This window comes from Lygodium microphyllum, chromosome 15 (genome assembly GCF_053477565.2).
Source record: "Lygodium microphyllum isolate KBCC chromosome 15, Lygodium_microphyllum_v1.1.10, whole genome shotgun sequence".
Taxonomy (NCBI): Eukaryota; Viridiplantae; Streptophyta; class Polypodiopsida; order Schizaeales; family Lygodiaceae; genus Lygodium; species Lygodium microphyllum.
In genome coordinates, this window is record NC_141149.1 from 40,606,918 (window position 1) to 40,620,310 (window position 13,393).

At 43.5% G+C, this 13,393-nt stretch overlaps 1 protein-coding gene across 2 annotated transcripts in view; it reads left to right on the forward strand.

Annotated features, from left to right (window-relative positions):
• Nucleotides 1–13,393, forward strand: part of LOC148024453 (vacuolar protein sorting-associated protein, putative (DUF1162)) — a 233,987-nt gene that overhangs the window by 55,793 nt on the left and 164,801 nt on the right. For both annotated transcript variants that reach the window (XM_087694080.1, XM_087694079.1), the window contains exons 16-17: nucleotides 2,578–2,737; nucleotides 2,880–3,092. In XM_087694080.1, coding sequence (XP_087550206.1) covers nucleotides 2,578–2,737; nucleotides 2,880–3,092 — 373 coding nt within the window. The remainder of the gene's footprint in view (nucleotides 1–2,577; nucleotides 2,738–2,879; nucleotides 3,093–13,393) is intronic.

The following is a 13,393-nucleotide window of genomic DNA, read 5'->3' on the forward strand; positions in this document are numbered from 1 at the left end:
TGAAGGACCAACTTCCACAAGTAGACGAGGTGGGTGAGCAAGAATCCATGAACCATGCTTTGTTCTTCCAAAAAGAACCGAGCAACAAAGACCCAAGGGTGTCAATCAGTGCACATGGCACGAAAGAGACACTGTCGAAGAGCAACCTTGAGATTATGCCCATCCAAAATACCCCCACCACCCATAGTTTAAGGAGTGCAAGCATGGCTCCAAGAGATCCATGAGGTACCAGCATGTAAAGTGTCCTTCCATAGCATAAAGCAAATGTGCCCAGTAAGAACCCCCAAGGTGGAGCAGTCCAAGGCAAAAGTGGCAAAAAAATATGCGAGTGTAGGAAGCATAATCTTCGGGGGGAGGGGTTGTTGGAGTGAGATCCATATATGTTGTTGTGCATTTGATAGAAATTTGTCCCATGAATAGGTTCCTCTCAATGTGAGAGGTGTATGGAGGGGGAGTTAGGGCCATACTAGAAGGGGAAGTTGGTCCATGTCAATCCCATATCCTGTAAACCATTGCTCTACTTGTGCATACCATGAGCTCTCTTGTCTTACATGTGCTAGCTATTTTGAAGCCTTGAAAGCTCTCTTAGGCAATTTACCTAGGTGTATGCCTCGTACCTTGTGTACAAAGCTGATGGTATGGAAAAGGGCCTTTTGTCATCATGGGGTGTTGCAAACTTTGCTCTAATGATCTCATGTGGTATTGATGGTTTGATGCAGATTGGTGCTCCATACATCATGGTGGTGTGACCAATGTGTCAAATAATGACCTTTGCGTGTGAGGTTCATGGAAGTGCATGTGATAGTACTCTCTCTCTAGCATGGCTAGTGTTGCATATCATTGTGTGAGTCGGTCTTTGGCTGCTTGTGCCCTAGTGAATCTCCCAATAGATGTGGTTAATGTGACCCTTGAGTAGATATATGAACCTACTACCTCCACCTTTCCTGCTCCTAGAGTGACGATTGATCTCCTCCATACTTGGTTGATGTGTGGAAGATCAAGATCTTGGTTTTTCCAAGATTAGTGGTCAATTCATGTTGTGTCTAGAAGTCATGTAGGGCACAGAGGTGTCATTGCGCACCCTCTTTTGACTCAAATATCGAGACAATATGATTAGCATATCGCATAATAGGGACCAACATACGTGCTATGTCCACTCCGACTCCTTGTGTGAAGTGCTCCTCTATCTTGTTGATGTAGAGTCCAAAGAGTGTAGGGGAGAGGGGGCATGTGGATTCAAATGCAGAATCCTAGGCTGCTGAGGATTTTCATGATGATGGAGAAAGAGATAAAGTAGGCTAATGCCACAAGCCAACAGCCGATCCTGCGGGCTCAGGCATTTCAGAGGTCCCTCAACCGAGCTCTTGTCCTCGTCAACAAGAGAGGGGCAATTCGTTTCGATATATGCTTGCTCAAGCTTATAGCCTAATGAATAGTTAAATTCATGCAAATGATGGGAAAGCAACTAGTTTACCAGAAGGAGAACATGCAATGGCAGTTTTTGGGAGAGACATTGTGCTGTAACAAATTGCAGCCTTCCATGAGAGGGTCACCATCTCCTATTTCACAGGAAAAACTGCCCTTGTTGCTCACATTTGGGCTGGCTTGAGGCATTGCTTTTGTGCAAGGATATTCATAAGGATGCTAATAATGGACAAGTGCAGGATTCTCTTGTTGAGGATATTTATGATGGGCCCAAAGGGTGTTATGAGGTCCTCTTTTGCACCTTGAATGCTCATGCTCAAATCATGATAAAATGCTCAACATACTGTTGCACATGAAGTATGATTGTGAGATAAAGATTTCCTGATATCACAGTTGTTTCAATGTCATTGTAAATTGCAATATCTAGATATTCCACCTGCAAGTTGTAGTTGTAAATGGAAGGACTCTTTGTATTGACAAAGACAATAGTATGTAAAGTGCAAAACAGTAGCAATACTGCTATTTGCAAATTATGTAGAGCTGGGTTGGAAGGGTGATTCGTTAGGAAAATTGTGAAGGCTTTTAAATACTGTCTGACTGCATAGCAAAAGTTACTTCAGGTGCAAGACAAACATCAATGCCGACAGAGCCTTACTATTCTCCTCTTCCCACTAGATTTGTGAGTCAGTGTGGTTTCTGATTTTAGTTTTGAATGGTTTGGCATGCCTTGATCTTGGCCCTTATCTAGGTTGTTAACGAAGTTCTGGATGAAATGGTGCATGGCTTGTTGAGCCATTAACTTGCAATCATGTAGTTGACAAGCTATTGTCAAGGGAGGTAGAGTGAATAATTTGAAAGAGGAATAATTAAAAAGACAGAGGAATGATTAAAAAGACTAGTGCTCTTGCTGCAAGGTAGATTGAAGAACAATGCAAAAGAGGAATAATTAAAAGCCTAGCTTTCTTGCTGCAAAATAAGTGTATTCAGATTTTATGGTGGCATATGAGTCATTGCTCATGCCGTAGCCTACAATCTGAATTGTGATAATTTGGCCATACAGTTGACTAGTGGCATAGAAGTCTTTTGTGTTGATCTTATGCTGGGGTTTATTTGATGTATGAAATTTAAGCATCATGTGTGCTACCTTTTCAGAGAACCAAAAAGAGATATTGCAACTCTAGAGCTTGAAGGTGTTGATCTCAAAATCAAAATCTGGCAACAGTCAACACATTACTGTACAACTGTGAATTGCTTCAAGGCAGTGGATCTGTATGAAAAAAGATCAGCTTTTCCTGTTGTTTTGGGCAGTCAGGTACTGGAATATTAACAGTTGAAGCAGCTGTCGTTAGTATTTACTATTAGTATACCATGAGAATATATTAGCTTCTTTATTGGCTATCCAGCTAAGCGAGAGGAGCTAGTTTATTGAATTTGTACTCAATGTTCAATTGCAGGATTCAGCCTTGCCTTTTTTTACCACAGCAAAGAACCGTAAAGCTACATATGCAGAAGTTCTCTCAGGAGCCAGTCAACATGCAGAGAACTCCACATATAACATGCTGCTCTCAGATTCTGGCTCAAAATTGACTAACAGCTCTGTGGGACCATTTCTTAGGATCGAAATAGAGACTCTTTCACACACTGAAGATAGTGACATGGTAATTAAGGTAGGACAACATACCTCAAAGAAGGTTCTAAATCAAATTGCTTGACATTACGTATAATGGTGTATTTTGTCCAATTGTATGTTGCAGAATGACTTTTTTTAAAGCCCCCTCCAAAGAAACGTTGCAGAATGAGTTGTTTAGTTTTCTAGTGCATTCAGAACAGCATTGTTCTGTTTGTGAATAATAATGATGTCTAAGCAAGCCTATGATTTATATATTTTTTATAAAGAATGATTCTATTTTTGTAAAAAAAAAGCAAGCGTGTGATTTCTAAATCTGTTTGAAGCCCTGGATACTTTGACTTCTTGAAGTTGTGTATTGTGTCAAGTGTGGATTAAGATCACTAATTATGAAGTTTTAATGCTTGAAGGAATTGGAACTTGCTATCTTATCTTTTGTGCTATAAGAAGAGGAATTGTCTTGTTGATGGCGATTCTTGAGAGGAATGTGACTTTCTTGATTTCTTCTAAAGCCCACTTCTGCTGCAGTATTATCTTTACCGTTCACACTATTGACATTACATTTTCAAACATGGCATGTTTCTTTCACATACCACACCGGGGGTTCTTCAAACATGGGTACAACATTTAGAACTCTAAACCTTCATTTGCGGGTAGTGCTCATGGACATTTGGGGGAGGCTGAGACTCCACCTTATGCACCTTTGGGACAGTCATAGTATGGGGTGCCTTCCCCTGCTTACCCAAGTGTGGACGAGTTGATACCATTGTTTACCACCATGGCCATTCCTAGTGGACCATTTGGTTATGCTATTATGCCTCAGCCGACAGTTGCGCAAGGTTTGAGAGTCCCCATGCTTGCTCCATAGGTACCTATGGGTTCCTCAATGCCTATTCCTACCTACCCATCCTATCCCCCTCTCTATTCTTAGTATCCAACTTACCCTCAAACACCTCACAGTTCTTCATCCTTCTCAGCCAAGTATGCTTTTACTAATAAGATTCGTTATAACGGGTCTAACCATACCATTTGGCCAAATCTGATGAGACATGTCCAAAGGCACTCTTAGGATTTGTGGGAGGACCTTGTTTAGGGGTTGGAACCCTAACTAGACCAGCCCCTTGTCCCACCAAAGATTGTCTGCTCTTGGAAGGCCAGAAATGCCTCCGCTATCATTGATTTGATGAAAGATCTATTACTCGAATTCTACTCACAGCTCCAACACTTTGACCAAGCTTTAGAACGAGGGGAGCACTTGAGTGATCACTAAGTGGCTCGAGATAGGAGCCGTTGTATAAACCTCGACCATGAGCTTCAAAATTTCAAAATGACAGATTGGAATGACCCTAAGGTCAAGTTGGCCGAGTATTGATGACTTTTTATCAAATTCTCCACTATAGGGACTTCTAAGTTACTTGACAACCAGGTTATCTTATTCTTGAATAAGCTGCCTAGAAAATACTTCAATTTTATGTAGCAAATGATCTCACAATCCACCATGTCTACTTTTTATGAATTTGAGTGTCAAGTATTGCATTACGCTTCATTGCTTGACCAATTTCATAGTGCTTCCTTTGCAGAGGCGGATTTTGTTGTCCCTCCTCATAAGGGGCAGCAAGGACAAGGCAAGAAGATGCAAAATCAAAGCAAAAAACAAAACCAAACTTAAAATCAAAATCAAAACCAGGCTCGTGAGACAAAAGGGAACTTCCACTCATCATTAAAACCTAGGTGACAAAATGTACCAAAGAAAAACAAGTACTGCAGATACTGTCAAAGGGCTAGCTATTTTGATGATGAGTGATGATCGAAGGCAAGAGGCATGGAACTAAAATAGAAAACTTAGATCTTTGCTACTTAATCGAGTAATTCCTAGTAGAGGAGGTAGGGTGGTGGCAACAAAATTAGGGGCAATGGTGGGTTCAGACCCACACTTTGGTTAGCCATCATAGCGAGTATCATTCTCAACTCTAGAGGGTATGTCTGACTAGTCCATTGGACATAAGGCCCACTTCATCTCTGTAGACACATCAAAGGTTGCTAGCTTAGTCCATATTTGTGAGTTATCTCTTGATGAGGCCATCGTAGAGGCCCGCTCTACTTGACCAAGCACATCTTCTCCTGTTTGAATCGTGGATATTGTGGTCACCCATGATCTAGGACATTTTGTCGCCCAAGCCTTTGCAATCAAGAATGTCAATGTGGAAACAACTCGGTTTAGATCCATGGTCTAGGTCGCGTCAAGTTTGATACCGAGGAGGATTGGGATCTCACTTTGTTAGATGATGTCTATTATGTTTTCCAGCTTGGGGCCAACCTTTTGTTTGTTCAACATCTTTGTTGATTTGGGTGAGTAGTTTTCTTTACAGTGGGCATAGTTGAGGTCATAGACTCTCAGAGTGGTTTAGTGATTGCTTGCGGTGATGCAGATCCTAGTGGCCTTTACATGATGACTCAGTTTCCTGACTTAGCCTACAACTAAGGACTTGGAGTCCACCACTTCAAGGCTTTAGCCACCACATGAGAGCTTATGAATAATGAGTGCCTTTGGCATTACCACTTTAGACACCATAGGTATGACTTGCTTTATGAATTGTCACACCATCAGATGGTTGAGGGCCTTCAACACCTTAAACAGTCCAAGAATGCCTATCGAGCATGTCAGCTCGAGAAACAATACCACACTTCATTTCCTTAGCAGACCACACATAGAGCTAAGACGTCAGTGAGATCGATTCATGTTGATCTTTATGGGCCTATATCCATTGCCACCCTTAATGGTGCGATGTACTTCTTTTTGATAGTGGATGACTTTTCTAGATACATATAGGTGTATTTTCTAAAGCATAAATTTAATACGTTCACCTAATTCTCATCATGGGTGCTTTTGGTACATAATCATATTGGTTGTCACGTAGGTTGTATGAGGAGTGATTCTGGTGGTGAGTTTATCTCTCATGAGTTCATCGAGTTTTTGTAGGAACATAGCATTTCTCGCGAGCTCACCTCTACCAACTTCCCCTCTCAGAATGGAGTTTTAGAGCAAAGGAACCAGACTACGATGAACATGGTACGCTCGATGCTGTTTGCAATAGAGCTTCATGAGCATCTTCGGGTTGAGGTTGTTAACACTTCAGTGTACATCCTTAACTGGTGCCTGACTGTAGTGGTTTCTAAGGTAATCCCCTTTGATGCATTTTTTGACATTTGCCCACCATTTTCCACTTTTGAGTTTTTGGGTGCTGTGCTTACATACACATTCTTGATAAGATAGAAAAGCTCACTTCTTCAGCCGATCTGATTTTTGTAGCTATATTTTTGAGACGAAATTTTGAAGGTAAATCCACCTCATAGGATATGCTACTTACCTTCTTGGTAATTTGGAAAGGACTACAATACGTCAAAGTTAATTTATAGCACTTACTAGTAGTCATTGAGTCACAATCCTTTGGGACTTTTAAGGTAAACCCACATGCTCTCTTTGTAAAGAAAAATACCCTAACATAGAAACATACAGAGAAACTGTACGACAAAGCACAGATTGATAAAAAGAACACAGTTACGGTTAGGGTTAGAGTAACTCAGAGACAATGAACACAGTGAATAAATGAAATGATATGACTACTAATAATACGATGCTCATGCAGCAAACACACTATGCAGTGAATGAATACTAAACCTCGAACTCCTGTATCTCTAGGATCAGGGCAGGGGTAATGAGTTGGAGAGTGTGTCGTACTCCGAACAGATTCCGAATCGCAGCAAAGCGGCCTCTGAATGTCGAACACCAGCAAACACAGCAGTGAGAAGCTGGATCTGATGCTGACAGCAGTAAGGAGAGAGAAAAACAAAAAACGGAGCCTGCAAGGGAGAGAAAGACAAAACGCAGGTAGGATAGCCTGCAGGAGAGAGAAAGACTAAAAACGAAGCTTGCAAGAGAGAGAAAGACTAAAAACGGAGCCTATAGGAGAGAGAAAGACTAAAAACGTAGGTAGGATAGCCTGGAGGAGAGAAAAAGACAAAACGGAGCCTGTAGGAGAGAGAAAGACTGAAAACGCAGGCTTAACTTTCTCGATCCGCTTCCCGTTTTAGGGTTTTAGCTAAGATAAGCCTAAAATAAGCATGTTTTGGGGCTATTTAAGTGGCTAAGTGCATTTCTTAGCACAACAACCTCTCTTAGGCCCAAAATAAGGCGAGAAAAGTAGGCCAGTCTAAATTTTGATTTACCCCAAGGCGTCCCACCCCAAAGCAGCCAGGGCATCGGACAAAAGGTGCATGTCGGCTGCCCAGTGGGGTATCAAGACTATAGAGGCGATGGATATCTTACCAAGGGAGCCCAAGTGATCACCCCGGAGAGGTTAGGGCATCGGACCAATCGGCTGCCCAAGGGCCTACCAAGGCCTACAAAGGCGGATGGAATCAACAATGGACTTGTTTGCTTTTTTTTTAAATTATTAAAAAAAAAGTATTTTGAAAATACATAAGTAATATAGGGGCAGCGGTCGATTAAGTGACAGATAGGAAAAGATAAAGTGAGTTTTAAACCCAAGTTATTCACAAAACTAGCAAACCAATCCCTCGCACTGACGAGGATAAGTACCTAAGGATGATAAAAGTGAGTGTATGTGCCAATCATATGTTGAATATGTGAGAGGCAAAAAAAACGGTGGGCTTAGCAAGACAAGCAAAGCAAGTAAGCAAGCAAGGGTAGGGAAACTGCCTTTAGGAGAACTGCCATGTGTTATGCTACGAATATGGTGGATCCTAGAGTTGACCACTCCAAAAGATCGAAAAGGGATAAATGCGCATAAATGCATGTTGTAATGAACATAATGCCAATGCATAGGGTAATGCAAAGGGAGATGCAAGATGTCATGCTCATGCAATATGCTATGCAACGGTGCCACTGGGACAGTGTCCTCGCAGGGGAAGTGTTCACTTGTCCAAGTACCCTTTTACAATCAGGTCATCTTGATAGTGCGGATGAAGTGACAAATGCCCATAATACAATACAAAAGAATAAGTGAATGTAATGTGTAAAAAACTGTAAGCATCATCACTGTCACGATCAAGAGTAGGAGCCGCCCTCTCTCAAACTAGAAGGGAAAAAAAAGGGAAGCACTCTCTCCCTGTCAAGCTGAAGAAGTAGGGGAAGGCGTACCCAAGCCGTTCCTAGATAGCAGGTATTGAAGAACCGGCCGGTTGACCGCTTTGGTCAAGATATCTGGAAAATTATCTGATGAAGGCACAAACTCTAAGCGAATAGTGCCTGGCTTAACCTACTCTTTGGAAAAGTGGAAGTGGACTCCCACATGCCGTGTCCGTGGTGTGATGATCAGATTTCCCGCAAGGGCAATGGCACTCTGGTTGTCGCAGTAGACAACTGTGGGATAGTAACATGGAAAATGAAGTGCCGCCGCCAGTAAACTCCTCAGATAGATGGCCTCGGTGGTGCTATCGAAGAGAGCCTGATACTCAGCTTCGGCCGTGGAAGCCGCTATCGTCTCTTGCTTACGGCTGGACCAAGAAATGGGAGCCGTGCCCAAGGTAAAGAGGTAGCCGCCATGGGAACGCTAGGCCGGGTGTCAAGATCTCCTGCCCAATCAGAATCAGTGTACCCCTGCAAACATAAACCAGAGCCATATGTCAAGCCATAAGAAAAAGTACACTGCAAATAACGCAACACACGAAGACATGCAATCCAATGTGACATCCTAGGTGCTGTGAAATGCTGACTGAGTATGCTAACTGAGTAAGCTAAATCTGGCCTAGTGTGAATTAACCAAAGAAGTTTTCCTACAACAGAACGATAGGTGTGTGCATTGAAGGGCTGTCCTAGGGTATCCTTCGACAAGTGGACAGTAGGATCAAGAGGTGTGGCCACTGATTGTGTCTGATCCGAAGTAGTAAGTTTACCTATCTTGTCATCAGACATGTGTGTACGCACGACACCCAAAGACTCTGAAGTGGGAAATAACAGGCCGAGAGCCAAAAAATGCCTCATACAGGGTCTTCTGAGGAAGAGCCGTAGTCAGGCCCTGGTTGAGGATATATACCGAAGTGGTAACAGCCTCGACCCAAAGGCGCTCAGGAAGCTCTTCTGTGAACAGCATAGAGCGTGTCATTTTCATGACTGTGCGGTTCCTATACTCTATGACTCCAGTCTGAGAGGGGGAGTTAGTAGGGGTGAGCTAGCGAGAAATGCCATGCTTCTATAGAAACTTGGAAAACTCGTGAGAGATAAACTCACCACTACTATCACTCCTCATGCACCCGACACGACAACCAGTCTGGTTATGAACCAACAACACCCAAGCAGAAAAATATGTGAAAGCATCTGACTTATGCCTAAGGAAGTACACCCACATGTATCGAGGATGATCATCCACTATTAAAAGAAGTTCAACACGCCGTTCAAAGTGGCAGTGGATGTCAGCCCGCAAAGATCAACGTGAATCAATCTAAGAGGCTTCTCAGCTCTATGTGTAGACTGCTGAGGAAATGGGGTACGGTGCTGCTTCCCGAGCTGGCAGGCTTTACAGACATCTCGAGCTAGCTTCAGGCGTGGAAGGTCCTCAACCAGCTCACAGTGTGACAACTCATAAAGTGAGTCATAACCAAGATGCGCTAAGTGAAAATGCCAAAGACACTCATTTTTGCGTAGGCTCCTGAGATGTGGCTAAGGCCTGGAAGCTATGGAACACGGAGCCTTCGGTGGTTGGCTCGGTCAGAAAGTGTGTCATGTGGTATAGGCCATTAGGCTGTGCCTCATCGCGAGCAATTACTAAATTAGTCAGAGAGTCAAGGACCTCGACTGTGGTCGCTGTAAATAAAACTGCTCGCTCCAACTGGCGAAGCTGTTGAACAGATAACAAGTTCACCCCAAGCTAAGAGACATGATATACATTGTCTAGCGAAGCTAGATCCGGACCCTTGTTAGTGGCAAAACAAGGGTCGTGTACGGAAAATGTCCTCTATAGGAGTCATGTGATGTGTAGCTCCAGTGTCCACAATCCAAACTGGAGTTGAAGTGCTCGGCTGTGATAAGTGGGCCTCTGCAGTAATCTCGTCAGGAGGCAACTCACAGATGTGGATGAGAGTCACATTTGATGTCTCTATGGAGACGATATGGGCCTTTGCAGACCAGTCAGACAAGCCCTCTGGAGTTGAGAACGTTGTCGACTGAGATGACTGTGCGGTGGCAGTGTGAGTTTGACCTTTAAACTGCCCCTTGCCATCACCTTGCCTCCCCTACTGGGGGTTGCCCGACTGAGGGGTGGGGGTTTGAGACTTAGGTTTTGGTGCTGTGCCTCGTGCCTTTGATTGGCACTCGTCGTCAAAATGGCCAGCCTTTTGAGAATGTTGACAATACCTATTCTTTTTAGGTACATTCTGCCACCCAGGTTTGAGTTGTGATTGGGAGTTTCCTTGAGAATCCCTAGATTGATTTAGCTTTTGAGTTTGATTTTGATTTTGAGTGGAGATTTGGTTTGGTTTGCCCTTTCCTTGTTGCCCTTTCTGAGAATGAGCAAGAAGAGTCCCCTCTGAAGAGGATTTCATATGAAACTGATCTAACAACCGTGCGTAACGCAACAGCTGACACTCAAATTCATAGAACGTAGGCATGGTAGGCTTTGAAACTATTCCTTCCACAAAATTGAAGTATTTCTTGGGGAGTTTATTTAGGAACAATTTGATCTGATCGTGAGAGGACTTGGGAGTCCCCGTTGTGGATAATTCAGCGAGGAGACGCCGATACTCAGCCAACTTGACTTTCAAGTCATCCCGGTCAGTGATTTTAAAAAGCTGAAGCTCATGGTCAAGATTAATACGATGGGTCCTATCTTGAGCCGCATAGCAGTCAGTCAAGTGTGCCCATTGCTCTAATGCTAAGTCAAAATGCTGAAGCTGAGAATGAAACTCTGGCAATAAGCCCTACATTAGCTCGATAATAGCGGAGGCATTCCTAGCCTTCCATGAGCGGACAACCTCGTATGGAACAAATGCGGGATCGGGTTGGGGTTTCAACCCCTGCACTAGATCCCATAGGTTCTGTGAATCAAGGACATGTCTCATCAAATTCGACCAAGTAGTAAAGTTTGACTTGTTAAAACAAGTCTTGCAATTAAATGTATTCTTGGCAGAAGATGAGCTAGAACCATGAGGTATCGGGTGGGTGGATTGAGATGATGGTGGGAAAGATGGTGGAGGTGAGAGTGTCTGATAAGAGTAAGAAGGAGGGGGAAGAGGTGGGTAGGCAGAAGTAGGTTGTGAGTGTTCAATGAGTACTGATTGATGCGGAGGCACTGGAACATGAATGTTTCCATAAGGTGCCGGTGTAGGTGGAGGCACTGGGACACAGTAGCCTTGTCTAAAGGAAGGCTGGGACGCAGCATTATGACCAGAAGGTCCACTAGGCAATGTCATGGAGGCAAACTGTGGAGGCAACTAATCCACACTCGGGAGAGATTGAGTGGGATACCCAGGTTGCAATGATCCCGAAAGTGTGTATGAGGTAGATGGAACACCACCTGGTTGAGGGAAGGATGAGGTCCTGAAGGATGTGCCTATGTTTCCATAACCCCCGGAGTAATGTGCGGTGCGACATGAGGTGTCTGAAATGGAAATGTAAATGGTGTAAATGGAAGTGGTGAAGCAACGGAAGGATGTGGTGGGATGGGTGGGTTTTGAAAGTGAGGTATATGAGGTGCAGATTTTTTTTGTTCATTTTTATCATTTAAAGACTGAAAATGAAACTGTGAAGATGATGATATACCATATAATGAAGTGAAAGGAATACCAAATTCATTCTGATTATGTGAAGTAGATGGAAAAGAAGGAAGGACAGAAGAAGAGTTACGTGGCTTTTTCTTATAATCCCTGCGACGTGTTTTAACATATAAGAATTGGTCCTCTAGAGGACCTTTTCCGTAGTCAACAGACTGGACTATTTCTTCCACACAATCTCTATCAGTATATTGCAAAACAGAAGAGGTAAAAGAAGAAGGCATAAAAGACGAATCAAAAGTACCTTGCAAAGGAGAGAACGGAAGAGTCTGAAAAAATGGAACATACTCCGGATCTTGCTCTCCAAGAGGGGGGCCCATCCTTGATGGAGGTCTCGACGGCCCTGCAACATCATCAGACTTATGCGCAACATCTGAAGAGTGAAATCCATGCATACCTTCATTTAGAAGCTTTTCTTGAAGAGCAATTCTTTGGTTGAGCTCCTTAATCTTCTTTTGTCGATAGGCTATGATCAGTTTATATTCCTCAGAGGTCAGCTTGCTTATCTTTTCTTCCATGTACTCCGATGTCTCTCCCACCACGTCGGAACTTTGTGGAGCAAGCTGATTGGCCCACTCTTGCTTGGTTCTCGGCATAGGCTGATCTGGAGACTGAATCGGTGTTGATATGTTTGAAGTCATTTGGACCTACTGTTGTTCTTGCTTCTTGTGAAGAGCTTTCAGATCAAAGGCCTAGGTTTCTCAGAGAGTACCAGGCTCTGATACCATGTAAAGAAAATACCCTAACATAGAAACATAAACAGAAACCGTACGATAAAGCACAGACTGATAAAAAGAACACAGTTAGGGTTAGGGTTAGAGTAACTCAGAGGCAATGAACAGAGTGAATAAATGAAATGATATGACTACTAATAATACGATGCTCATGCAACAAACACACTATGTAGTGAGTGAATACTGAACCTCGAACTCCTGTATCTCTAGGATCAGGGCAGGGGTAATGAGCTGGAGAGTATGTCGTACTCCGAATGGATCCTGAATCGCAGCAAGGCAGTCTCCGGATGTCGAGCACCAGCAAACGCAGCAGTGAGAAGCTGGATCTGATGTAGACAGCAATGAGGAGAGAGAAAAACTAAAAACAGAGCCTGCAGGAGAGAGAAATACTAAAAACGCAGGCAGGGCAGCCTGCAGGAGAGAGAAAGACTGAAAATGGAGCCTGCAGGAGAGAGAAATACTGCAGCGACTGCAAATAGGAGAGAGAAAACTGTTTGGGCGGCAGTTGGAGCCTGCAAACACAGTAGTTTGCTGGCGTGGCAGGCTGTACGACAACAGTGCAGATGAACATTAGTTAGTCGCTAGGCAGCATAACAGCAATCAGCGTGTGGAGGGCTGGAAACAGGTGCAAGACTGTAGGGAATAGTGATGGACAGCAAGGGCTGAGATGTCCTCCGTGACCGGGGTGTGGGCAGCAAGCTGGTAACACCTGAAACCTGCAAAAACGAGATTGTAAAAGAGTGGAGGGCTGGCTGCCAATTTATAGAAAATTAGGGTTCTAGATCCTCTCCCACTTAACTTTGTCGATCCGCTCCCCGTT